This window comes from Zalophus californianus, chromosome 3 (genome assembly GCF_009762305.2).
Source record: "Zalophus californianus isolate mZalCal1 chromosome 3, mZalCal1.pri.v2, whole genome shotgun sequence".
NCBI lineage: Eukaryota > Metazoa > Chordata > Mammalia > Carnivora > Otariidae > Zalophus > Zalophus californianus.
Window position 1 is genome coordinate 174,570,373 of NC_045597.1, and position 24,926 is coordinate 174,595,298.

Below are 24,926 nucleotides of genomic sequence, written 5' to 3' on the forward strand. Positions count from 1 at the left end.
TTTCTCCATCGGGGCTCAGCAGGGTTGGGCGGGAGTGCCAGGGTTGGCTGGTGAGGCTTCTCCAGGGTTGAGGTGCTGCAGGGCGGGAGAGACCCAGACAGTGGAGCCCTGGGTCTCGTCTCCCTAGGGAAGGGGGCAAAGCCAGAGAGGCTTGATGGGTTGGAAAATAGAATGGGGAGGCCAAAGACTCATTCTCCCATCAGTAAAATGCTGACATTGCAGCCCCCATCCGGCTTCTCGCCGTAATATAGACTACAATCAGAGTGGGAGAGTGGGCTGTTCAGACTCTCCACGTGGAGCGCTGAGGCTCAGCATGTGGCTTCTGAGCTTTGAGGAGATGGAGACGAGACTGGTGAAGTCAAGAGCATAAGGAGCAGTGTCTCTGGAATTTAGCCTTGGACCAGCTTGGCATGCTGGGGATGGGGAGGGTAGCATATGAGCAGGCTGCAGGTGCCAGCCCAGTCCTCCTGGGTCACAAAGACCCCGTGAGGGTCTGATCACCGGAGTGCTGCGTGGGTTGTTCTGATGACCCCTGAGCTGTGTGGGGTAGGGTGGGGCCCGGGGCCCATCAGCCAGGAGCTGGAATCCTAGATGACCTCATGGGTGAGCAGGGAGTTCACAGTCGAGGGCTGTCAGGGCAGAGAGGAGGCCCAAGGGCAGCAGAGGAGCATGGGAGAGTGGGCCCTAAGGGAGGAGCAGTGGGGAGAAGATGCCTGGTTGGCTCCCACCCACCCCAGCAGCACGTGGGTGGCAGTAGGCTGAGCAGTTGCCGATGGAAAGGCCAGGAGATAGTCGCGCGGCAGGTGGTGCCAGGTAGCTGGACCAGCATAGCCTTCCGAATGCCACTCTTCCTGAGCCCCCCCATTAAGCCCCCCTGCAAAGGAAAGTGGGAAGACTCCGGATCCTTCTCTGTACGTCCTAGTGCAGCGAGGCAGAGGCAAGGCCAAGGGGCCTGTTCCGTCTTTGCCTTTACTGCTGGGCGCTGGCTGAGGGACCGCACTGCTGAAGGGTCTCAGGGAAGAGAGTTTCAGTGACCCCTTCAGAAAGATGCACGCCCAGCGACAGGCCAACCGCTTGCCAGGCTGGGATGCTCCCAATTACTCTACCGGCCCCATGCCTTGGATGCGGCAGGGTGCTGGGGTTTGGGCTGGGCAGAGTGGGGGTGCTGGGCCCGAGGACTGGGAGGCCCTGTAGGGTGCCGTCGGGGGGATGCATAAAGGGCAGGGTGCTGCTGTGCACCCCACACGTGAAGGGGACACATGGAGATTGGGAAGAAGGGGCCCAGGAGGAAGGAAAGGCAGACGTAGGACAATGGCTGGAAGGTTAAAGTCAGAGTCACCGGGTGTTTCATAGGTTTCTTCTTCACTGGGCGGAGACAGCTGGGGGCTGGGTAGGAGCGGGTGGTAGGATGCACACTGGCCCAGAGGTTCCCAGGAGTTAAGAGCTTATGAAGCACTAGAATAAGTAACTGAGGAATGTTCTAGAAATGCCTTCCTGAAAATCCTCTCCAAGGAAAGGAGACCCATCATGGGCTGAAGGGTAGATTAAGGCCACTCTACTTAATAGCAGGGCTGTTAGTGACAGCAGTCGCTGAGCACGCACTGACCACTTGCGGCCGTAAGCACGCTGCGTACATTAACTCAATGGGATATTTTGAACGGATGGAGAAGGGAGCACCCAGGTTTGGGTGGGAGGCCGGGTCTGGGGGCTCCCCTTGGCCTTGCTTCTGCCTGGTCTGTTCTCCTTGCCCTCTGGAGTGTGGCCTGAGTGGACCCCCACGTGCCTCTCGCCCTTCACCTGCCTTCCCTGGGCCCTCGGAGGACGCTGACGCAGGCTAACTGAATGCATTAACTTTATTAAATAAATGCTTTGTCACGACAAAAGACAAAGATCAAGGAGTAACATAAATTATAAGTTGAATAAATAGTATACAGCAATCTTCACTTTTTTTAATAAAACGTGAGATCCTCTGGCTTTTTTTTTCTTTTTTTTTTTTATTTCCTCAGGTACAAAATGCTAAACAGGAGGCGAGCCCCTCTGCATTCAGGTGATTTTTTTTTTTTTTCTGCTTTTTTTTTTTTCCCCACAAACTGGTTTTATTTGTCGATTCATTTTTTCATCCTTTTCATCAGTAAAGATTATGAGCATTTATTAAAAAAAAAAGTCAAAAACAAAACAAAGGGAGAGAGAATAGAGCTATGATATGTATGTACGTAAGACTACAGAGAGCTACAGTAATATGTGCTGTGGTTATTGCTGTCTTCAAAAACGAGAAAAAAAACCGGTAGGCAACTCGGAATCTGAAGGAATCTTGTCTGACGACTGTCTATCCGTGTGGGCTACTGTGTGGTGGTGGCGGTGGGAGATTCGGGACTCAGGCTGGTGGCGAGGGGAACCAGAGAAGTTGGGGGGGGGGGTACGGCGCAGGCGGCTGAGGCTCTCCACCTTCCCTTTCCCCTTCCAGAGCGAGGAGTTAGAGAGGGGGCCAGAGTCTGTGAGAAGGGCTAAAAGATATACTCCATTAGAAAACCAAGAAAATAACGTTTATAAAAAGAAACAAAAACCTAGGAGAAAACAAAAGTGGAGAAAAGTGCAAAAGTAAATCTTGCACTTTAGTGGTTTTAAAAACAAAGACAGTACAACGCCCAGGTGGCTGGCTGGCAAGTCCCCATCCCCTTTGCCACCACTTCTCAAAATTTAGCCTCCTTTCTCCAAAAATGTCCTCTCTGAGTCCAAGGCTTGCTTCTCCTTGGCTCACGTCCCTCTGAAGTTCCCACCTGCACCGCAGCCCTCTGGGGGTGAGGGGGCTGAACAGATGGAGAGGGGCAGCCCCGGGCCCCCTTGAGAAGGGCGTGGTAGCCGCGTGGCCGCCGACAAGCTAAGTGGTGGGCGAGCCGTGGTCAGGCCCACCTCCCCAGGGGAGGGGGCTGACCCTGCAGGATTACCGTGGAGACCACTGAGACAGTGATGGGAAAATGGGTGAAGAGACAGGAGGTAGACCACATGGGACCTCCTGGGCCTCCCGTCCTCCCCTGTAGGGGGGTTGAATGTCCCCAGGCCTGTCTGTCCAGGCCTGGCTGTCTGAGAAACTTTAGAGTCTCTTCTGTCCCGGATGCCCTGCTTTGCCCAGGTGGGTAGGGAAGCTCTGGGGGATGGAGGGTCAGTCCTGGTGAGGCCTCCCTCAATCGCCTGGCAGCAGTGGGAAGGACAGGTAATCGGCTCCCTGCTAGAGTGAGGCATGAGTCAAAGGGAGATGGGAAGAGGCCTACTGCTGGCTGGCTGGGTGGGTGGGACAACATCTAGTCTTGAGGCCACAGAAAGCTCCAGAGCCTAAGGCCTGGAGTCAAGAAGATCCTTGGTCAGGATCCCAGTGCGCAGCGCTTCCCACCAGCCTCCCCTTCCGCCCTGCCCCAGGGACGCTCCGTCTTCCTCCAGGACTCCCTCCCCAGGCCAGGCCTCCCTCTTGGGAGGTTAGTCTCATCCATCATGAAGGTCCACCGTCCTCTAGGGAGTGGTGAGCTGAGCAGAGTCACTGCAAGTACTGCACTCACAGATCTGGGGGAGTCAGCATGAACTTTGGAAACCCAAAGACACTGGTGGAGTTACACCAGCCCTACTCTTCCCCACCTCACGGCTGACTGCAAAGAGCCGGAGGAAGGGGCAGACACCCATTCAGAGTCCAGTAAACAGCAGGGGAGAAAAGAGAGAGCCCCTCTCAGGAACAGGGGCCTTGGGAGGGGTTTGGGGTGGGGTATGCGATTCCTGGCTCAGTCTTTTCTTAGGGGGAATGGCACCCCAGTATCCACGTGGCAGATCCCAGTTAGATGACTGCTCAAGGTCCACAGAAAGAATGGGCAAACAGAAGAGTGAAGTGGGAAAGGTTTACAATACTGGCCTAAGACACAGAAATGTGAGTCGGGGGTTTGGGGACAGTCGTGCAGAGAGATGGGGCACGCGGATGCAGCAGGTCGAGCAAGTCCTCGTGGCTGCCAGCCCCATCAGGCCCTTTTGTCCTATAACAATCGACCAACTCTCCTGTCCCAGCCAACTGTCCTGTCGTGGGGGCAGAAGACTCCCCCGGCCAAGTTCCACAGCTGCAAGTTTCCCACCAGCGGAAATCTGTTTTCTTCTCCGCTATCCCTCCTCATGGCCCCAAGTTCGGTGCTGGAGTGGTCTCCACGGTGTCACGCCATCGGGGAAGAGTGGAGAGAGCTGTGTTGTCAGCGAGGAGGGAGGTCTCCTTTCCCAGTGTCCAAGGCCCTTCCCTCGCAGGCTATCTCTGGACTCCGAGGACAGCCCTGCAGCTGCCGATTTGTTGAGGAAGTCAGTGGGGTCGGGAATTTTCTTGGTTCAGAATCTGGCTGCCAAATGACAGCGCCCTCAAGGCATCCATCTGTCCTGGGCCTTTCTCCCATCCTCTATCCCAGGGAGAAAGCCTACACTGGCCAGGGGGGATGTGAAGAGCTTGAAAGGCTCTGTCCTCAGTCCTTCATTGCAGGGTGAAGGTGGCCACCTGCGTGCATGGTCTTGTCCCTCCAAAGGCACAGACAGCCTGTGCTGATTCTTGCTCCTGTCCAGTGGCTAGGTTCTAGAACCCAGCTAACGTTACCCACCTTCCCCAGCTCCCAGGCCTGGTGTCAGTTCATTTCTCTCTGAGAAACTGCACCCCCATTCTCCTCTTGAATCCCAAAGGGCTTAGAAGGTGGGGAGGCAGGAAGTCGCTCTTGGCTTTGTCCCACTTTCTGTTGCTTTGCTCCAAAGCTAGAATGGGACAGGCCCCCGCCGTCCCTCCAGCCCCGTCCCTCCACTCCTCCTACTCTGGCCTTCGCGAGCGCTTTTGCCATTTCCCTGTATTTAAACCTGTTCACTTCCATCCTGGTCACTGCCATCTCTCACTTCAGTCTCTCTCCTGCTCTGCCGGCTTCAAAATGCAGGTTCTGCCTGGTTGAAAGGAAAAGGCTGGGCAGGACCTGGGGGTCAAACTTGGACCTGATGTGCTCCTTTGGTTCAGGGCCCAGAGCCGGTGACTTCCAGAGGGTCGAAAGGCTAACTCGAGAGGTGCAGGGGACGTGGGGGGGTGTGTGTCACGGAGCGCCCTCATCTACCTGGCTGGTGGTTCCTATGGACGCACCTGCACCCGGGAAATTGTAAAGGAGTCCAACACCGTGGCCCGCCGAGGGCTTGGGTCTGCCGCTCCTGGGGGGCTGGCAAAACCGCAGTTACGGGAGTGTGTTAGAAGAATATGGGTTTTCTTGGTTTTCCCAGAATGAGGAAGCTCCTCAGTGCCCCCAGAAGAATTATGAAAAGTTAATGCAAACCTTTGAAAGAAAGGAAGGAAGGGAGAAAGCAAAAAAGAAAGAACATAGATGTATATGCCTTATATATGACTACATGGAGCCTCGTAGAGAAGTCCGTACGAGGCTGCATTTATTTCAGCCTATCCTCCCCCAGAGAGGCCGTGCTAGTAGCGAACGGAGTGCCACGAGGGGCTGGAACCACCCATGTGGACGTGATCTCGTCACCTCGGAAGAGCAAGTCTCTCCACTCAGGGAGCGTACTGCTTTCTGAAAGTCTGCATGGGGACTGAAGTATGCACACATACATCATCTTTGTGTATCTGCTTCGGAAAACCTATCTATCTAATAGCACTCGGTTATTCATTTGCTTTGTCTTGAGAGGAATGGAATGCATTTTAGTTTTCATAAGTTTTGGGGAGGGAGAACCCTCTGCCGGGGGAGGGGGAGGAGGGGCGGGGTCAAGCCGGGCAGCTTGCTGGCTGGAGGTGGAGATAGGTCCAGGAGAGGCACTGACCCCTTCCGTCGTTTCCTTTCTCCCCCTGTGACCAATCCACCAAAACCCTCAAGGGTGCCACAGAATGCCACACCTTGGGCCATACCTTCCAGTACCCAAACATCTCCCAACTCAGGCCGGGGCTGGACACCACAAGGTGGGTCCAGCCATGGTCCCGGGGATCTCTCCTTCCTGCCCACATTCTTCTTTCCTTCTTCGAAACTCGGTTTGTCTCCCCCTCTCCTCTACACGTGTCCCTTCTCTCTCTCTCTCTCTCTCTCTCTGTCTCTCTTTCGCGTTCCTCCTCCCTTCCCTCCCTGTCCATTCAACTTGCCTCAAAAAGAAAACCATTTTCAAGGGGGGGTCTCCTTAGCTGTTTGCATCTCCGCTGTTGCCGGTTTGAAAGTTGAGACCTTACTAGAGATTCCGAGGTCCTCAGTTTCCTCAAATAGATAGATATATGTATGTTTTTTCCCTTAAATGAGATGAAACGAGTGGCGTCCTGGGGTGGAGGGAGGTGCTGGCTGGAGTCGGGGCTGGGGGTGGGAGGGGGCGGGGGAAGGATGGGGAGGGGACGCGTCACTCAACGTTGCTGCTGTCGAAGGTGTGGCACTGAAAGTCCCCATCGACATACTCCATGCCCGGCAGCTTCATCCCGTACTTGTCCACGCACCAGCAGATGCCACGTTTGCGGCCACGGGAAGGCTTGCACTGCGGTGAGGAGAGTGATAGGCAGTGAGGAGGGATCCAAGGAAGTAGGGATGAGGGGATGCACAGGGAAGGAGAATCTTGGTGAGAAGACCCTGTTTTGGGTCCCCCTGGACCCTGCTCCTGCCTGGCCCCTGTTCTGGCCCTGCTCTTTGTCTGCCCCGCCCCAACTATCGGGGTTCTGGTATGCCCCCTGCACGGGGGATGGCCCCAGGGGGAAATACTCACTTAGACAGTCTGCCCGTGGCTAGCTCTTACAATCTCTTTTATGTCACCCATTCGGGGTCCTCCAACTTGGTATTCTCCATATAGCTACGCGATCTGGTGATGATGGTGAGGATGATGATGGTGATGATGATGATGATGCATCATTTCTACAGCTTTATCAGGTACCAGACACTACTTAACACTTCCTACAGAGTAGGGACTGTTCTAAGTGCTTTACAAAGATTAATCCATAATCCCTCATAACTGCATGAGGACAACAGGTACAATTATCATTTTGCATGAGAGACTGGAGGCAGAGACATTACATAACTAGGTAAGGAGGACGCAGCTCATAAGTGGGAGAGCCAACAAATGACTCAAGGCCATCTGGCTCTTGACCCCCAACTTAGATGAAGGGTATCCTTATGGAGCATCAGGGTCACCTGGAAGGGAACTTGTTAGAAATGCAAAATTCTCAGAGTCCATCCCTGAAACTCTGGGGTGGGGCTCAGCAATCAGTGTTTTAACAAGCCTTCCAGGTGATTCTGATGCTTCCGGAACTGGGAGAACCACTGGCCTAAGGTAATGGGTACCACTCAAATAGGCTAAGTATTACTGGTCAATCTACAGTAGTGTTGCCCAAAGGGTAGCCTGGCTGTAAATGGGAGGTAGATTATTTCAGGTGGTACCTGCTGAAAATTTGTTTTGAAGTCATTATCTCTGTGCATATATTTATGTGTGTGTTTATCAGAAAATAGCGCATACAACATGTGAAATGACACGGTGATATAAAGTTTCCTTTTTAAATGAATTCACGTAAGTAAGGTGGATCACTAAAATGGAAGCAGAGTATAGTACAGGAGGGAATGGGGAAACTCCTGATTGTGGTTCTTGCGTGGATATTGGAGGTTCAGGAAACACTATTGTTAATGATAGAAATTGTAAGCATTTAGAGGTAAAGGTTTTCTGGCAAGTGCCATTTTCAGGAGCCCTCTGAACTTGGGCACGGGGGACGGGGGCATACCTGCTTTCTCTTGTAGAATCCTTTGCGGTCACAGTTGGGCAGGTACACGGCACGAGGCACCATGCGCGGGCTGGCTTTGAGCTCCTGCAGGGAAGCCTCCATGTGTCTACGGCAGGGGCCCTGTGTGAGTACGGCAGGGGTGAGAGACACGGCAGGACCCGAGGGGAAAGCACCTCTATGTGCAGAATGCGTGGCCCAGGGCACTGGGGGCTGAGGGTCTATGGAGAATTTTGTTCCAGCTAGTCGCTCCCAAAGCTCTCTCCTCCTTTGTACCGGTCAGGCACTCTGGGTGTAGAAAGTGTGCAAAGTTTGCAAACTCCGTGAGACTTACCTGCTCAGATTCCTGTCTCATCTCAGGTGCAGAGATGACCCGGGGATGGGCAGTGTTCTCAGCGCCCCCCACGAACTTGGACTGGGTCAGCTTCTTTCTGCGGTCCTTCTTCACGGCCTCGGCCTTCAGCTCGGAGATGCGGGTATGCTTGGGCCGGAAGATCTTGGGTGAGTAGGTCTCCTCTGCCATCTCGGAGGTGGTTGGCTCCTCGTGCTCACGGGAGTCTCTCTCTGCAGGAGAAGCGGGCAGAGGGTCAGCGTCTGGGGCTGAGCCACAAGGGCAGAGCCTGAGGCTCGAGGGTGTCTGCCCTCCGGGAGCTTCGCTTCCCAGACTGGGGGAAAGCAGGGAAAGAAGGAAGACGTAGGAGCCAGCACTCGTACAAGTGCTGGAGAGTTGCTGGTATGACTGGAGTCCAGTGGAGCAAATCTAGGAAGACTTCGCGGAGTGGAATGGGGTTGAAAAGGTCAGGCTGATAAACGAGGGCCAGTATGACGGGGGGACAGGACATTCTGGGGGCAGGAAGGGGACAGTGGGAGGGGAGTGGCCTCTGGGGGTGCTCAGCCGCTGGTGAGGGGCTTGCTTGTTGTGGGGCTGGCTAGATAGCCGGGGCGGTGGCTGGGGTGGGGCTGCCAAGAAGAGCACGAGCTAGAGACGCAGGCTGATGGAGGAAAATAGGTGACAGCCCAGCGTGGCCAGGAGAGGCCAAGTCTATCCCCAAGTGGGGTCTTCGTGCTTCCAGGACTGTTGGAGCTGAGATAGATTTTGACTTGGGAAACCGGGAGCAGGAGGGTCCTCGGGATCTAGACTAGCAGGGTGGTGGGGAGCATCATGGAGAGGAGGGGACCTGAGAGAGCCAGACACGTGGGGCCTGGAGGGGTGCAGTGTGGGTGGAGGGACCTGGAACCCCAAGGCCCTGCTCTGGCGCAAGGCTGGCTCTGTGCTCTGGGCCCTGGGAGGCTGGAAGAGCGCTCAGCTCCAGGCCAAGAGAGGCTGGCAGCTGGCTGGTGCTGGAGCAGTTATATATAGGAGAGACTTGGTGACAGTCTATACTTAGCTGACTTATGACCTTTAAAGAAGTAGGACTTGGTTCATTTATTGGTTGATCTGAAAATTCTACCCCCTGGCCTTTTCTCCATCCACAGACGTCCGGTACATTCTTATCTCTGGGCACCCTTCTCTGGGCCCCCCATTCTCCTCTCAGCTCCTTGACCCGCCGGCCTTGGCAGACCGAGCGGGGAGGGCTCCACTGCTCTTCCCAGGTGGGCAGGACGTGGCCAGGATGCCCGCAGTGAGGCCAGGTGCAAGGTGGGGTGGGCGGGGGCGGGGCAGCCTGTGTTCATTGCCTCTTTTCTTTTCAAATTTTAGAAAGAGAAGAAAAGGGCTCTGGAGTGACCCCGAATTGCCCAAATGAGATGAAGGAAAATCCTGTTCTCCACCCACTCCACTGTCACCGGGCTCTCCAGGAGCCACGATGACAAGGCCCTGGGATGGGGAATGAAGAGGAGGCGAGGGATCCAAGGAAGTGGGGATGAGGGGTTGCACAGGGAAGGAGGATCTTGGTGAGAAGACCCTGTTTTGTGTCCCCAGCGGCAGGAAACCTCTCTCTAGGGGAAGTTCCAGGTGTAGGGTAAGGGAGGCATTTGGGGACCTGGCCTAAGCCGGTCAGGATGGCAGGTGGCAGGAAACACCTGAGCACCTGTTTGTCTGTTGGCTTGGGATTTGTCAAACTTAATTGAACAGGTATCCAGTCTTTAAGGCCCTGGCAGGGAAGTTCCCCGCCCTGAAGAAGCCTCCACAGGTCTGCAGTGTTTTGGGTGGTTAGCTGATTTAGATATTTCTCCACAGAGAGGAGGGGAAGTAGTCACCGGAGAGGTTGATGATGCGGAGAGAACAAATGGCAGAGAAATGGGCAGGCTTTCTCTGACCAAAACTCAGTGCCAGGATCCATCCCCCACTTGTGGTCTTTCCCTCCCTCTTCCCACCTCGCCTTGACTCCAGGAAACCTACTGTGATTGTTAATCAGCGTGGCGAAGTGCCTGGTAGGTGGACGAGAGCCTTCAAGTGTTAGAGTAAAGCCGCTCTTCTTGGTTGTGGGACAAGCTAGCATGGGGTGGAGTGCAGGGAGGAGCAGAGCTGGCTTGGGGAACTCAGTACAAACTGAAAAGCTAGGGCTCTGTGATCTAGCACGTAGGCCCAAACCCAAGGCTCAGGTTCTGGGGAAAGGTGCGTGGAGAGGAAATCCAACTGTGGCATGGAAGGGCTGCCGAGCCCATCTTGCTGAGTGATCTGAGATGCTTCACTCAACCTCTCTGAGCATCACCAAGCACTCTGACTCTGAAAAAGTGGTTGACCACTGGTAGAAGAGAGGGCAAGAGATGGTTGCCATTGGAAGGTGGGGGGCATTCTGGTGGTGCGTGGTCACGCCCCTTCCCTAATTAAGATTGTAAGCAGATGAAGTGAAGGGGGGGTGGGAAGCCCAGGGGCTGACGAGCACCTGTGAGAGGGCTGAGCGGCTCCCCTAGAGGAGCTGGAGGGCCAGCAAATTGTCCTCAGGGGCACCTGTGCGGCTGGGCTCCAGGAGTCCCCTCTTCCATGGGGGAGACCCCAGGAAGCTGCATACTCCCAGTAGCAGGCTGTACCAGCTCCTGGAATCCTTCCAATAGACCGTCGGGTCCATCTCCCTGTGTCCAAGCAGGAATAGTCCATGAACGTATCTCAGGGTGCTCTTTCTAGTTCTTAAAGACATCTGGAATGGGGGCGCTACCCCTCCTTCTCTGGTCAGAGGGTGTCATCCACCAGATGTGGCGTCACCTCTCACGGGGCTTCTCTCTCTGGCCTCCGGGGACATGGATGGAGGCATGCTGGCTCACAGCTCTCCACATACTGACAGCTCTTCTCAAGACCCTCCATCTTTTAGGACCTTTTCTAAGAAATGCTGTGGGCTGCCCTTAACCTTGACTCACTCTTCCTGGGAGGAGGATGGGGCTCTTAACAGTGGTTCAGTAAACTTGGCAGCAAATTTTCTTTGATCTTATTCTTTTCTCTCAAAGTGTTTAAGTATGGCCTTGGGGCTAAGCGCATGTTGATGCTGGAAAATGATGTAGATTCCTGTATGTTCCTTAAGGAACTCAAAGCACTTCTGCAAACCCTCTCTCCTTCCCCACCCTCACAGAGGTGGGGTTCCTGAGGGCATACCTTCCCCAGTTCACAGGCTTCTTGGCTGCTTCCGAAGGGCAGGCTTAAAGTTTTGATGTGCCTCCTGGCTTTTGGTGCCACTTGACCCCATGGGACCTATTATGTAGGCGGCAGGAAAGAGGAGTATCGAGGATACTCATCAGGGTCTTGTGGTCCCCTGCAGGCTCCAGAGACAGTGGAAACGTAGCACAAAGCCAGTGCAGAACTACGACGACTAAATGGCTGGAAAGTTAAGACCAGAGTTGGAATGCCAGAGCCAGCGAGGCCTACTCCGCTGCTTCCTGGCCAAGTCATAAATAGGCTTTCAATTTGGGCAGTGTTTACATTTTAGATAAGAGAAGCAGGTGCATGTGGACAGGCGGCTCCTGTGCTCTTTCATCGAGAGAAAATGGACCAAGGTTGCAGAGGGGATTTAGGTGGGATGAAAAGGGAGGACTTCCTGGTGAAGTTGCCCTGCACACAGCAAAGGAACTTCAAAGTGCAGGAGGTTCTGGAAGCCGGTGCACAAACAGGTCAATACCTCCCATGGCCAGTAGGTGGTGGACTAGACTGATGGCCATGCAACATGTCCCCAGTGCTTATTCTAGGGACTGTAGGCAATTTTAAGATCTGGGACTTACGTGATGCCCTCCCAGACTTCTCCGACAGCTACCCAAATCCTCTCCTGTGTGTCTGTCTGCAGCATGCATTTCAAGAGTCAGGGGGATGGACAGGTGACGACTGGAAAAAACCCACATACAGGGAGGGTGAAGGCAGGTGTGAGAGCCAGAGGCTTATGGGGGGGGGGGGGGACAAGGCAGACCTGTGCCTTAGCCCCCTGCCGCTTCTCTAATCTGCAGCTGAAAAGTGATCTGGGGTAGAAGAGAGACCTGTCTGGGCCTCCCTTCCCATCTCTAGATGTCATTTTGAAAGGATTCGGCAGCAGATGGAAAATGTGGAATGCTCAGTATTGTTCCTTCCTCCAAGGGCCCGTGAGTTCCGCGATCTCATCCAAAGACCAAGGAAGTGAGGGCTACCACAATGTCCTGATGGTCGCCTTTCGGGTGGGTTCTGAGTCTGGTCCGCCTTCCGAGCCGCTCTCTGATGGCCCCTGCCCCTGCCACGTCGGGGTGGCTAACTCAGTTCCTCCTTCATTCATAAGGCACTCCCGGGTCACGCTGCCGCACCAACCTCCACGGAGGCACACACAGGTACACATGAACACCTGCTTGAGGACTATGCCATTTTCCTGTCCCAGCAAACACAGAGGGTGTCTGGCTGTAGGCCCAGCTGCTATGGACCCGGAGGCGTCCTAGGGTGGGCAGTGCCGCTCACAGCAGAGCGTACAATGCATGCCTCCCACCCAAGGGCCACCATGCTGTCCACACGCACCCTCTGGCTGTCGCTGCTTTCTTGCGGGCGTGCCTGATGGCGCGCTGGTAGGCGCAAGCACATGCTTTTAAGAAGCCTTCTGATTCCATCCTGCTCCCTAGCCCAGTGATGGAGGTGTTGGGGACCTGTTGCCCCCTGCCATCTAACCCTCCATCCTGGGGCTCTTAGTCATGTCCTGGCACCATTAACACCCTGGTCCCGGGCTGGTGGTAGTTTCCCACTCTACCTTAACCTCATCATCGAACTTCAGAGAACTAAGGGTGGCCCAGATATTGCGACGTTGCTTACGGAAATTGAAGAAACAGAGGCGTACTCGGAATTCACAGCTCAGGAAGAATGTTGGGCTTTGCCAGGCCACCTGGACCTGGGGAGAGGAAAGTCTCTTTTTCTAGCCAGGAGACAAGATGGGTTTGCCCAGAATCTCTCTACAAGGAATCAAAAGGGGAGCTGGGTTTCCTCCGGCTCTCATTCTTACTCCTTCAGTGGAATTTAAACAGTAAACTTCCTAAGGGCAGAGCTTTGTCATTTATCTTTTTCTCTCCATTGTATGGTATTCAGTATATAATCTTTAAATGGAGAGATGCACAGATTTCCTCGAGAGATAAAGAGAAGTGGGTCTAGAAGTGCATCTGTAACATAAACTCAGGCACATCACAGTTACATGGATGCCTTGAGAGGACACCTCACTCATGCCCCTGCCTGTAAGCATGTGGCTGCTGCAGAGGGAGCCGGGAACCAGAGGAACGGGTCTCAGGGGTACGCCAACAAGTGGAGCTCCCCTGGGTTTATAGGGCTTCTTTGATCTAAGGTCGTGCTATCCATTACAGTACTCACTAGCCACATGTGGCCACTTAAATGAATAAATATGAAATCAAATTACAAATTTAGCTCCTCAGTTGCTCTATGCACTTTTCAAGGACCCATAGCCACAGTGGTGAGTGGCTGCTGAGTTGGACAGCGCAGATAGAGAGCATTTTCATCCCTGCAGAAAGCCCTGCTGGACAGCTGGTCTGAGGGCTCTAATCCACGCCAGGCTGTGGCTAGATGCTTTGCGCCCCCTCCCCACCCTGCCCTGCTTCCCCGCCAACCTGCATCCTTCTGCTTTTTGCTAGGACACGTAGCTTACGGGGAAATGATGGATCGGCTGCTCACTATTTAAATTGTGAGACGTGTTCCGGTCTCCTGAAGTCTGACCGTTTCCCAGCTGTGGATGCCAAATGAATCAATGACATGGTGTGTGCATGCCTTTGCATAAAGAGAATGGGCACAGGGTGGTAGGGAGGGGCTGCTGAGCCTTCCAGGGGAACTGCCGTGTGCCTCCTCCTAGCCATTCCATCCCTGGCCAGTGTCTGCCTTTCCCCAGTCTCTCTTGGAAGACACTGTTTTCTTTTCCTCTGTGGTCAGTAACAGATATGCATGTTCTGGGCTCTTTTTAACATGAATTATGGGATGAGAAGGAAAGGGGCCCTGTCTTTTTAAGAGGAAAACAAACCCCAAAAACTGTGATCCTAAGGATCAGTTGCAAGAAGACACTGGAGGGGAAGTTTGACTTGGGGTGAATGGCAGAGGCGGGGAGCAGGTGCAGAGCCTCAGTGACTGGACAATGAGGACAACAGGCTTACCCTGCTGAGCTCCTTTCCAGCCCCCATCCCGTTTCAGGCCAGGAAAACTAATGTACTCAGGTGCTCTAAACCAACAGCGAAGTTGGCCAACGTAGGTATGTAACATCTCTATCCTAAGCAGAGAAATAGAGACACCATATAGCATGGTGGGTAAACAGTCAGAATAAGAGACTACCAGCAAGTCGGATTGCCAATCCCAGGTGAGAGGAACCAGTCCCCACCTAGAGAGCTCCCTCCAGAAGTATCTCCCTATCTAATGGCATTCCTTCATGCTGCATTAAGGCACTAGGTTTCCTTCCAAAAGATGGAGAGAGAAAAGGTGACCCACTGCCCTTGATGGCATAGATAGGGCTGCTGTCAAGTTGGTGACATTCCCCCAGATCGAAAGGCTGGGGTCTTGCTCACACATCTCCCACTGTCCTAGGAACAGAGGTAAAGAAAGGATCCCCCTCATTTTTCTCCCCTAGGGCCAAAGGAGGATTGAGGGCTGCGACTCCGGTACACATTTCTTGATCTCTGGGAGGCAGCTGGTGATACATTTACACATGAGAAATACACACGTACGTACCGACTCCCAAGATGAGTATCTCTGGCTGGGTTTCTCTAGAGCTGGAGAAGATAGAGCATGCTCAGTAGAAACGTCTCTATCTGTTCCTCACATATACCCCAAACCAGAAGGGAATGGAGGGGCTAGGTGGAAAGCAGCCTCTGAATGGAGAAGGGAGAGAGGGAGAGGAAGCACTTGGCCCTTTGTCTGAACTGGCTACGTTTCCAACTCATGACTCATCGCGGTCCATTCAGAACACTACAATTAGGCAGCCACCTTCCCTGAGAAGAGTCCAGGATGACCAGAAGGAGGTGTCAGGGAGCAGGCAGCCAGAACTCTCCAAAGTCCCCCTAAGAAAAGAGAGTTGCTGGGGGTCAAACAAGTCTTGTGGTGTCTGGCAATCCAGATTCAGACTCTTCCTTTTGGACTCTTCAGGGCAGGAGGAGAGAGCAGACATTACTTCCTTTCTCAGGTGTAGGGGGGGCTTGCTGGTGGCGTCTAGTGCTTTCCAGTTGGGTGGCTACTAGCCACATGTGGCCATTCAAGCTTGAAATGTGGCTAGTGGGGCTGAATTTAAAAATTTATTTCATTTAGGGGCCCCTGAGTGGCGCAGGCGGTTAAGCATCTGACTCTTGATTTCGGCTCAGGTCATGATCTCAGGGTTCTGGGATCGAGCCCCGCGTCGGGCTCATGCTGGGTGTGGATCCTGCTTAAGATTCTCTCTCTCCTTCTCACTCTGCCCCCAACTCTAAAAAAAACTATTCCATTGAAATTAATTTAAATTTAAAAACTAATACTCAGTGTGGTCATTGGAAACTTTTTGGGTGTGTTTGGAATGACTCAGGTGTATGAATCTAGTTTTTCAACTGTAAATTGTATGAAACTTAAATATACAGATCAAGTATTTTTAATGAAAATTTAGTGTCCAAACTGAGATGTACTGTAAATGCAAACTATACCTCAGATTTCAAAGACTTCATATGAAAGAAAGAACGTAAAATATCTCATTGTAACTGCTTGAGTGTATGTAGAAATGATAATATCTTGGATATATTGAATTAAAATAATATGGTTAAAATGAATTTCACCTGTTTCTTTTTGCCTTTTTAAAAAATGTGGTGACTAAAAAATTTGAAATTATATGTGTGGCTTGTTTTGGATTTCCGCTGGCCAGTGCTGTTCTAAAGGGTCTGGGATGAGAGTCCTCTTCGGTGGGGTGACAAAGAGAAGGTGGAGGATACTCAGTTCAGGTGTGATGGTACAATCTGAATGCTTCAGGATAACTAGAGCCCACCTAAATCATCTGTGTGAACCAGCAAAGGTCAAAGGACGCCAGGTTCTGAGTACAAATTTGGTCTGCACCTTGCCTCAGGATTTGGCAAGGGAAGGCCCGTGTCTGATGGTTGAGGTGGAGGGATGAAAAATGAGGAAACTAACCTCTTTATATTAAAACTCCCCCAGGGTGCACCTGGCAGGTATAACCTATTGGGAGGAGGGCCTTAACTGATCTGCCTCCCTCTTAAGAATCCCCCAAGCGAGGAGCAGCCCCAGCTGCAGGATGTAGTAGCATATGGCTCTTGGCTCTCCGCAACTCCTCGAATCCATCTGAGGACCCCAGCTGTAATCAGGAGGACTGTCTCTGTTCTCCTTTGGAAAGATGGCTGACATACCTGCCTATGTTCCCAAACCCGGTGACTTTCTTGCTCTCTTCCTTATCAACTCTTGGGGCCTGGGGGCCTGTGGTTTCCTCTCCCCGCTCCTACCCTGTTCCCCCTCCCCCACCCCAGAGCTCAGGTCTCCTCATCCTGCTTGCCTGACTCCATGAAAGGCCTGTGCTGGTGGAGGCTGGCAGAAGCTGGCTACTTCTGGGCCATGTTCTCCTTCTACACGGTGGGCCAGAGGGCCTGCCTGCCTTCCCACATCGGCAGAGCTCCCTGCAGTTCAGGGAAGGAGGTTTAGTACATGGACCCGAAGCCTGGGCTCAGCACCGTCCCTGTCCACCCTCCTTGTCCCCATCCCTCACTAAACCACTAGCCTAAGCCAGTCTTGCTTCCAAGACCGTGTAGGAAAAGGGATGCAACAGAGTGTGATTGAAAATAAAAAGGGTGTTGCATTCTCCACTTTGGGGCCAAGTTACTTCTTCCCTTAAAAGACAGCACTCCCAAGTTCTGAGCCCCCAGTTCATCTTCACAAACCCCACTATGGGAAGACAGCCTTGGGCCATATTTGCTGAAGGCTTCCTGGCAAGTTAGGCTGGGCCCCGGCGACAGCCCTAGTGACTAGTGAAGAAAGGCCGGGATGGGGCATGGGTGTGGAATCAAGAGGACGGTAAGACTGAGTTCTAGCCCTGACTCTGCTTGCTAATCCTGCACCTAATTTTGGACAAGTAACTCTGCACTCTCCGCCTCAGTGTTCTCATCTGTAAAACGGTCGCTTTGAGTGCTACGATCTGTGGGTTCTTTCCAGTATTAACACTCTTTGGCTAATACCTAGACCATTCCTGGGGAGACACTAGGACTGAGCTGAGCCAAGTGGCCAGGTAGGAAAAGCCACTTTGTCTCTCATAGAGGTTTTCAGTAGCTCCTCTGGATTTATGTGGGGGGGGGGGGGGGAAAGGCATCATAATAGAAATCGTGGAAAAAAATGGAACTGGAAACAAAAGTAGGAGATCCTCTGGACATGGGGCAGTGGGAAGCAGAAGCTTAGAACGGGCTTCCTTGTTTATTTCTTTATTTATTTTTGCAAATATGTAATAAATCCCATTGTTTTGGAAAACATATCCAGATTGCCATTTAAGGATGCTCTCTGGGGATTGCAACTTTTGGACCAACATAGTAAAAATGCAAAACAAAAACTCAAACAAAACCCCTCCACATTGCCTCCTCATCTCTCACCACATCCCTTCTCCCGCCCTCTTCACTTCTGCTCCCTGTTGGTCCCTCACTGGTACCTGGTCTGTTTATGGAGTTCTTCTAGTTTCTGGATGCAGTGGGCTCAGAGTATGTGGATCCCTCCTCCAGAGTTCTATGTTCTACGCATTAAATAACCCAAAGTTTCAAAGGCATTGCTCAAGTACAAGGTAAAAAATACAGACAAAAATCACCTTCCTTTCCTGCTAGCCCCCTCCCCCCACCCCTTAAGGGTACCAGGGCTTCTGTTGGGATTCCTGCTCCCATACCCTTTGCTGTAACCCTCACGGTGACCTCTGCCTCATAGGTCAGCCGGGTCCTCCCTCTGCAGCTGCAAACCCACCTGCCCTTCAGATCCAACCCAAGCCCCCACACTAACTGGCAGCAGCTCTGGCCTAAAACTCGAGCCCTCAGGGAATGCCCTGGAGCTAGGGGATGGAGAAGGGGTGGGGGAGTGGGAGGGAGGGAGAAGAAAAGAGAAATATGGAAAGAAAATGAGTTCTCACTGTGGCCAACTGTCCTTGCCCTTCCAGTCTGAGCTGACACAGGAGAAAGAGGGGGCAGGAGGCAAGAAAAGTCAAGTTAAAAGCACCTTCTCGGTCTCTCATCTTCCCTGCTCCCACTTTGGTTGGCTCAGCACAGCCAGCCTCTCAAAGACTTATTTCAAAGGGAGGGGGTGCGGGTGGGAAAGGAATCTGGCTCCTTTGGTTTTCCATGAGCTTGTTCAACCCAGACACAAATTTGGCCAATAAACCTAACTCTGGAACTTGACTTCAACATGGCATTTGGACCAGGCTTGGAGTGGATGACAGGGTGATGGACGCCAAACCCCTCAAAGAAGCAAAGGCCGAATTCATTTTTATTTAGGTAATATTTTTTCGTTCCCAGAGTGTACTTTCTGTCCTCTCTCTCTTATTTCTCAATGACAGAACTGAAACTCAGAACCCATTTCTCCCTGTATCCCAAGCTTAACGTCTCACGGGCTCAGAAGAGATCTCCCAGAACCGGGCAAGTAGTATTTCGCCCTCCTGCCCAGCAAGCCACAAGGGTCCTTCTGCAAACAATGCCCAAGCAAAGCCCGGTGCTTCCTTGACTGGACCCAGCTCACCCATATTTACTGAGCTTGGCTCAATAAATAACTCCAGTCTCCAGCCTCCCTCCAGCCTCACACACACTGCCCTGTTTCTATATCTATCTTTGCCCCAGAACTGGCCAAAATAAAATGCAGGGCTCGGCGCGCTCCCAGCACCCAGTTAGCGGGCGGACTCGCTCTCCGGTTGCTCAGCAACGCGCCCAGCAAAACACCAGTCTCCGCCCGCCGGTCCTCAGCTCTTCCTCCCAGCAGCTTTGGCTGCCTGCCACCTCGCTCTCTTCGGCTCCCCGTTTCGGATTCTGGAAATGCACTTTTTCTTTTGGTTAAAAAAAGATACGTATCTATATATCTTTCTTTATATACGCATATATCTTTTGACTTATGTGTGCGTATATATATGCATATATCATCCCTATCCGTATCTATTATCTGTATGGCAACCGCAGGAGAGAGAGGCAAATCCAACTTCTCACTGCTGAACTTTGGTAGGGGGACATGGTGGTGGGTTGTTGGGGAGCAGGATTTTTGGTCAAGAGAGCCGACACTCTCCTCCCTCTCTCTGTTCATTTCCCTCTCTTTATGAACCCATCTCCAACTTTTTGGGGACCTACTCAACGGTTTTCGAGTTGAAGGACTGGAGCCCGGAGCGCCCACTACCATACTATCTTCCGGGAGGAAGGGGTCAGCTCTTGCAGCCATCCTGCAACCGTGGTCGGTCAGGCACCTGCCAAAGGCGGGGTGGAGTCGCCAAGAAAGTGTGGGGTGGGGCGGGGAGGCATCTACGTGTTCGCCAGGAGGCACCTTGAAGGTGGGGGTTGAGGAATGGGCAGCAGAAGTCTAAAGGGCATCTTGCTCGGGAGAAAAGCCGGTGTGTGTGTGTGTGTGTGTGTGTGTGTGTGTGTGTGTGTGTGTGTGTGTGTGTGTGTGTGTGTGTTGTGTGTGTGTGTGTGTGTGTGTGTGTGTGTGTGTGTGTGTGTGTGCGTTACGTTGAACTGGAAAGTTGGATGATGAGCCAATTTGCTCTTCCAAGCAATTGCGCGTGCGCGCGCCCTGCGCGCACACCCTCCCCACCAACCACATCACACCAACCTCACAGTTGGGCGAATAAAAGCCGGTCCAGAAAGCGGCTGAGTGATACCTTGCATACTTTCGATGTGACCGGATTATTACCCAGAGCGCTCTCTTCCAAGCCAGGAAATCGATTCATACCTTTTCTCCACTCCTCCCCCCCCCGCCCCCCTCCGCCCTGCTAAGCTTTTTCAAATCCACATCCCCCAAGATGAGGGCGGCCAGGACCGCCTTTGAAAAGTGGCTCTTAATAAAAATAACTCCACAAACCGGCCTCCAGGGCCTCCGGGGCCTGCGCGTTGCACTCCGTTCCTTTTTTGCAGGCTGTAATCCGGAGGACCACTGCCTCTCTCAAAGTGGGGGGCGGCCGAAGGCGACAGGCAAACCCTGCAAGGTTTGCGGGGATCCAGGTTGGACCCAGGAAAGTTTTGCCGCTTCTCAAGCGCTGACGCACTCGTATCCTACGTGATAGTGTGTAGTTTGTAGTTACGAAAACTCATATTGGGGCGCCCTAATGGACGGGGTAGGAGGGAAAAAGACATTGCCTCATGAAAAACGACACTGAAAAAACGTTATTTAGCTAAGTCTTAACCCCTTTAGGAGAGGATTAATAAAAGGTTGACGTTTCAGAGCCCAGATTTTTGTGTACAGCTCATTAGACTTAAAAAAAAAAGATCAGGTAAGTCTAAAAAGTAACACATTCTAAGGAACGCGGGCAGAACTGTTCTGATCAGAACAAGGAGCTCTATCAACCTTTTAAACCTTAGACTCGAGAAGCAGAGAATTTGGGGGCGGGGCCACCCGGGGGCGGGGCTACTTGGAGGCGGTGGGGAGGCTCCCGGAGCGCGGCTTTTCGGTCTCCGCCTAGTTGATTTTGCATTCTGTGTTTCCTGGGCCCCTCTTGCATTTACACCACACCCACTTGTGATCCGGTTTGAAAGATTGAGGTGGTGGTGGTGGTGGTGCGGAGATTAGCACTGGCGGGGAAGTTGTGATGTCTGAGTTCTACATCCCTTCTTGCCCCTATATCCACCTTTCCTCCTAGGTAAAGTCTGAACTGGGGCGGGGGGGGAAAAGGAATTAGATTCAGGGACGAACACTCAACAGGGGAACAGAAACCCTTCTTTCCCATTTCTCCCCGCTCCCCCTCGCCGCCCCCCCCCCCGCCCCGCGCCTCCCCACCGCCGCCGAGCGTGCTAAAGTAATTTTTCCCTTCCTGGAAGGAAAAAAGGTATTTTGCATTTTAATGTTTTACCCTGTGCCGCAAACAATCACACCGAGTCAAGAGCAATGGGTGTGCACGTGGGAGGGGCATCAAAACCCCCACCCTAAAGGCGTTAGCTTTCAAGCGTTGGTGCGTGTGTGTGCGCGCGAGTGCGTGTAGGGATAGAAGGAAAGACTCGCCAGGACCGACTGGTGGGGGGCAGGGGCAGGGGCTGGGAGGGACAAAGGTGAAATTACCACAGAAGACCGGTAACGCCTCTCTTTCCAGGTCCCTAGTTAAAGCAGTATTTTAACAAAGAGATTTTTTTTTTTTCAAGTTCAGAAAAAAACCGTTTTGGGTGGGTGGAGGAGGGAGTTGATAATGTAACATGCGCCTTCTCAGACTGGGAACTGAGTACCTGGGGCTTTGGACCTGGAGACCGAAAGCAGCTCAGAGTCAGTATGCAGACGGAGGGGGAGGAGGAGGGGGAGGGTAGGGAAGGGTGGGGGTAGAGACGAGGAGAAGGAGCGAAAGCCGCGAGAGGGAGAGGCTCGGCTAAGAAAGCAGCCCCGGGGTAGCTGGATCCGCCCGGCTCCAATTCCGAAGTGCAAGGACCCTCCCCGCCCTCCTCCCGGGCTACACCCCGGCTCCAAGCCACTTGCTGGGCCAAGCGCGCGGGGCCAGCCTGTCCCGTGTCCCCCGGCCGTGCGCCGTGTAACTGACTGGCACACTGAGCGCGCTCACCGATCTTGGCTTGCTCGCGGTAGCTCTTTTCGTTGAGGCAAACCCCGCGGCCGTGCAGCAGGGCGTGCAGCGGCTTCTCCTCGTCCTGCCGGGGGAGGCAGCGAAGCCCCTGGGCGCAGCGCTCAGTGTAGACGCCGCACGACTGCCCCTCGGCCAGGGCGCAAGTCATGCAGCAACCGCAGCCCGGCTCTTTCACCAGCTCGCAGCCCAGGGGGCTGGGGGGGCACATGGAGAGGGCTTTCTCGTCGCAGGGCTCGCAGTGCACGAAGGAGCCCAGGCCCTGGGCCGGCCCCGCACAGGAGGCCAGCAGCAGGAGGACCGCGGTGAGCACCATCTTCTCCGAGTCTTCCCCTTTACCTTGGGGCGGGGCACAAGAGCGAGCGTGTAGGGAGAAAGGGACCAAGAGGGCGCCCGGAGAAATTAAAAAAAAATTTTTCCTGGCAGGTAGAGCAGGTGCCCTCCCCCAGACAATTGCAAAACGTAGGGAGAGATGGAGGGCTGAGGTGCCTGCAAGCAAGTCCCAATTGCAAGGATTAAAGGACTTGCAACAGGTTGGGGGGGAAAGAGCAGCGCCAGGTGCACGCGGAGGGAGTGGAAGCCGGAGAAAACCCCCCCCCGGCCAGACCTGCTCAGAATTACAGGGAGGAAAAAGACAAAAATTGTTCACCCCGAAGCAACCACCGGAATAATGAGCTCGGAGGCTGTGGAGGAGAAGGGGGTGGGGGTGGGGGGAGAAAAAGAACGGGTCTGTCTGCAAAAATTTTGTTTAAGATCTAAAATGCACCCTGCTCCTTTCTAACCTTCAGCTGCCTGCAGCGCGCGGCTGCCGAGGAACAGGTAAGAGGCGGCGGCGGTGGCCGCGAGAGTGGGGGAAAACGTTGAAATCAAGAAGTTAAAAAAAAAAGCCCCCAAATCCCAAACCCTAACACCTCTTTGCTCCCACTCTGCCAGCACCTCTTCGAAATCCGCAGGTTCTGCGTGAAGCTCGAAGAAGGGTGCAAACGGAAGAGGGGGTAATTCAAAGAAGCAAGAAAAGAGAAAAAAAACCCCACACCGATTTGCCCCTCTTTCCTAGCTCTTTTCCCCCCGGCAGAAGTTTCCAAAGAGACTACGGGCTCCGGTGGAGCAGGCGCTTTTAAATAGACGGCCCCTGGCCGCCAGCCAGTTTGTAGCTGCTATTTGAGCTCCCCAACACCCAACCCAGGCGAGGATGCCAAGGAGCTTTGCAGTACAAACTCACACGGGGTGGGGGTGGGGAGAGGCCTTCTAGACGCACGGGGGCTCCCCTGCGCTCCCGGAACAGTGCCCCCCTCCCCCCGGAATGTAAGAAAGGGGCTTGGGGGACAGGGCTGGGATGCCTACAAGGCGGGGGGGTCGGTGGGGGGCGCGAGTGGAAGGGAGAATTCGAGGAGCTGGTGGACACAATGAAGAGTAACGCGGTCTCCCCCTCCCTCCCACCCCTTAACTAGCCAAGGCCCAGGCTGCAGGGAGAAGCATTTTCTTACTAGCCAAGTGGATATATACAGTACCCAAACAATTCTTCCTAAGCTTTGGGAAATGGCTGTCTGCTAGTGTCTAAGTTACTATGTGAGGGTGTGTGTGTGTGTGTGTGTGTGTGTGTGTGTGTGTGTACGCACACATGCCTGCACGCTTACTCAAGCTTGTGGGTATCTGTGTTGTGTGTACTTGTGGGAAGGGATATTCATTCAACAGCACTGTAGGGAGCAGTGACTTACAGAGACTAGCGCTTTCCAGAAGATGCTAAGTCTGAAAATCTTGCCTGGTGACCTAATGTGTCCTGGTGTGGAGTTTTGGGATGGAAGGAAGGCAGATTGGAGCGATATGTTCCCTTCATATTCTTGTACTGGAGCATTTCTATTGGATAGGGCCACATCTCTGGAGGGAATGGATGACAGACCAGAGGAGCACCTTGTTCTAAGGTTGACTGGCATGCACAGGTACATCTCAGGACTGAGAGCTGACAGGGCCAGAGGACTTGCTCTGAAGAGATCCTGACCAGGGACATTATTATTCTTTTCGAAACCTCAGGCAACCTCTTCAAACACTATAGGATCCCTTCTTTCCTTAGTAGAATGAAAGAAAGCTAAAGTCTTAAAGGAAGGAAGGTGGTGATTTCCCTTTGTCTCTGAAATCCACATGGCTAGGCTGTGGACTTCACAGGCAGATCAGAGAGAAATGACTCCTCCTTGCCCGCCCCATTTGGGACGACCTGGGGTGGGATTCACCCCTTTTACATTTCCTTCGTCTCTTTAGAAGTGCTCTCCCTTTCCTTTGGAAAAAAAGGGGCTGCATTTCATGAAGTTTGCCACTAGACTGCACCCTTATCTATGATAAGAATTCTTTCTGTAGGACTGATTTTAAGAAAATATTTCTCTTGCTGGTTTGGTTCAGGAGCATCTCACTGTATGCTGTTAACATTCCCAGATCCTGATCTTTCTACTTGCTTATCTGTTTGCTGAAAGGCACATTTTAAAAGGAGGCTAAAGCTTAAAGTTGTGCTTTTGTTTGTATTGCCAGAGGGGTTTTAGGTGTTGGCTGGGAGAGGGAAGAGGAGTTGTGCTTAGTGATTAGAAACAAAAAACACCCCCCCCCAAAAAAACCCCCAAACTGCAAGACCTGTTTGCGTGGCTTCTCCCCTCCATCTGGGGGCTTGGAAAGGTAGGGGGAGAATGAGCACTCAAAAAATTTGGTTGAAATATTTCAGGAACCAGGGAAATCCTGTTATTTTCCCTTTTGTGTCAAGTTCAGACTAGAAGAGTGGCCCAACAGTGTGCGGTGTGTGTTCTGACCCTTGCTCCTATTTCTGCACCAACTCAGCAGCAAAGCTGACTCCAAGCACGCTGGTAGCGTTTAAGATGAATAGGGAAATTGTGGTGCTCCTTCCAGAGAAACCTGAGTTCTGAGAGAGACAGCCTCCAGTGACATGTCTTTTTGTCTAGCCAACTTCCAGTGGCCGGAAAATAAAATGTGTGAGGACAGGTAGAAGGAAGAGGGGGATGATTCATGGAGAAGACAGACGGAAAGCCTGTGGAGAGAAGGAGGAGGTGGTGGTGGCTGAGGCTGGTCCTTGGGGTAGGGTGCAGAGGGGCCAT

General features: G+C 53.0%; 1 protein-coding gene across 1 annotated transcript; it reads right to left on the reverse strand.

Moving 5' to 3' along the window:
• Positions 1-1,835: 1,835 nt before the first annotated feature.
• On the reverse strand, positions 1,836-22,930 carry IGFBP5 (insulin like growth factor binding protein 5). Its single transcript, XM_027589513.2, has 4 exons — positions 21,814-22,930; positions 8,061-8,290; positions 7,730-7,849; positions 1,836-6,501 (listed from the first exon to the last, which is right to left on the reverse strand). Exons 1-4 carry the CDS (start codon positions 22,145-22,147, stop codon positions 6,370-6,372), a joined length of 816 nt encoding a protein of 271 aa, XP_027445314.1. The 5' UTR covers positions 22,148-22,930; the 3' UTR covers positions 1,836-6,369.
• Between the last annotated feature and the right edge of the window lie 1,996 nt (positions 22,931-24,926).

Excerpts from the sequence above, each read along its gene's own strand:
- IGFBP5 (XM_027589513.2), bottom strand. The coding sequence starts at position 22,147 with ATGGTGCTCACCGCGGTCCTCCTGCTGCTGGCCTCCTGTGCGGGGCCG. Across the intron at positions 8,291-21,813 it reads CCGCGAGCAAGCCAAGATCG|AGAGAGACTCCCGTGAGCAC; the intron begins GTGAGCGCGCTC and ends CTTCTCCTGCAG. Across the intron at positions 6,502-7,729 it reads GATTCTACAAGAGAAAGCAG|TGCAAGCCTTCCCGTGGCCG; the intron begins GTATGCCCCCGT and ends TCCTCACCGCAG.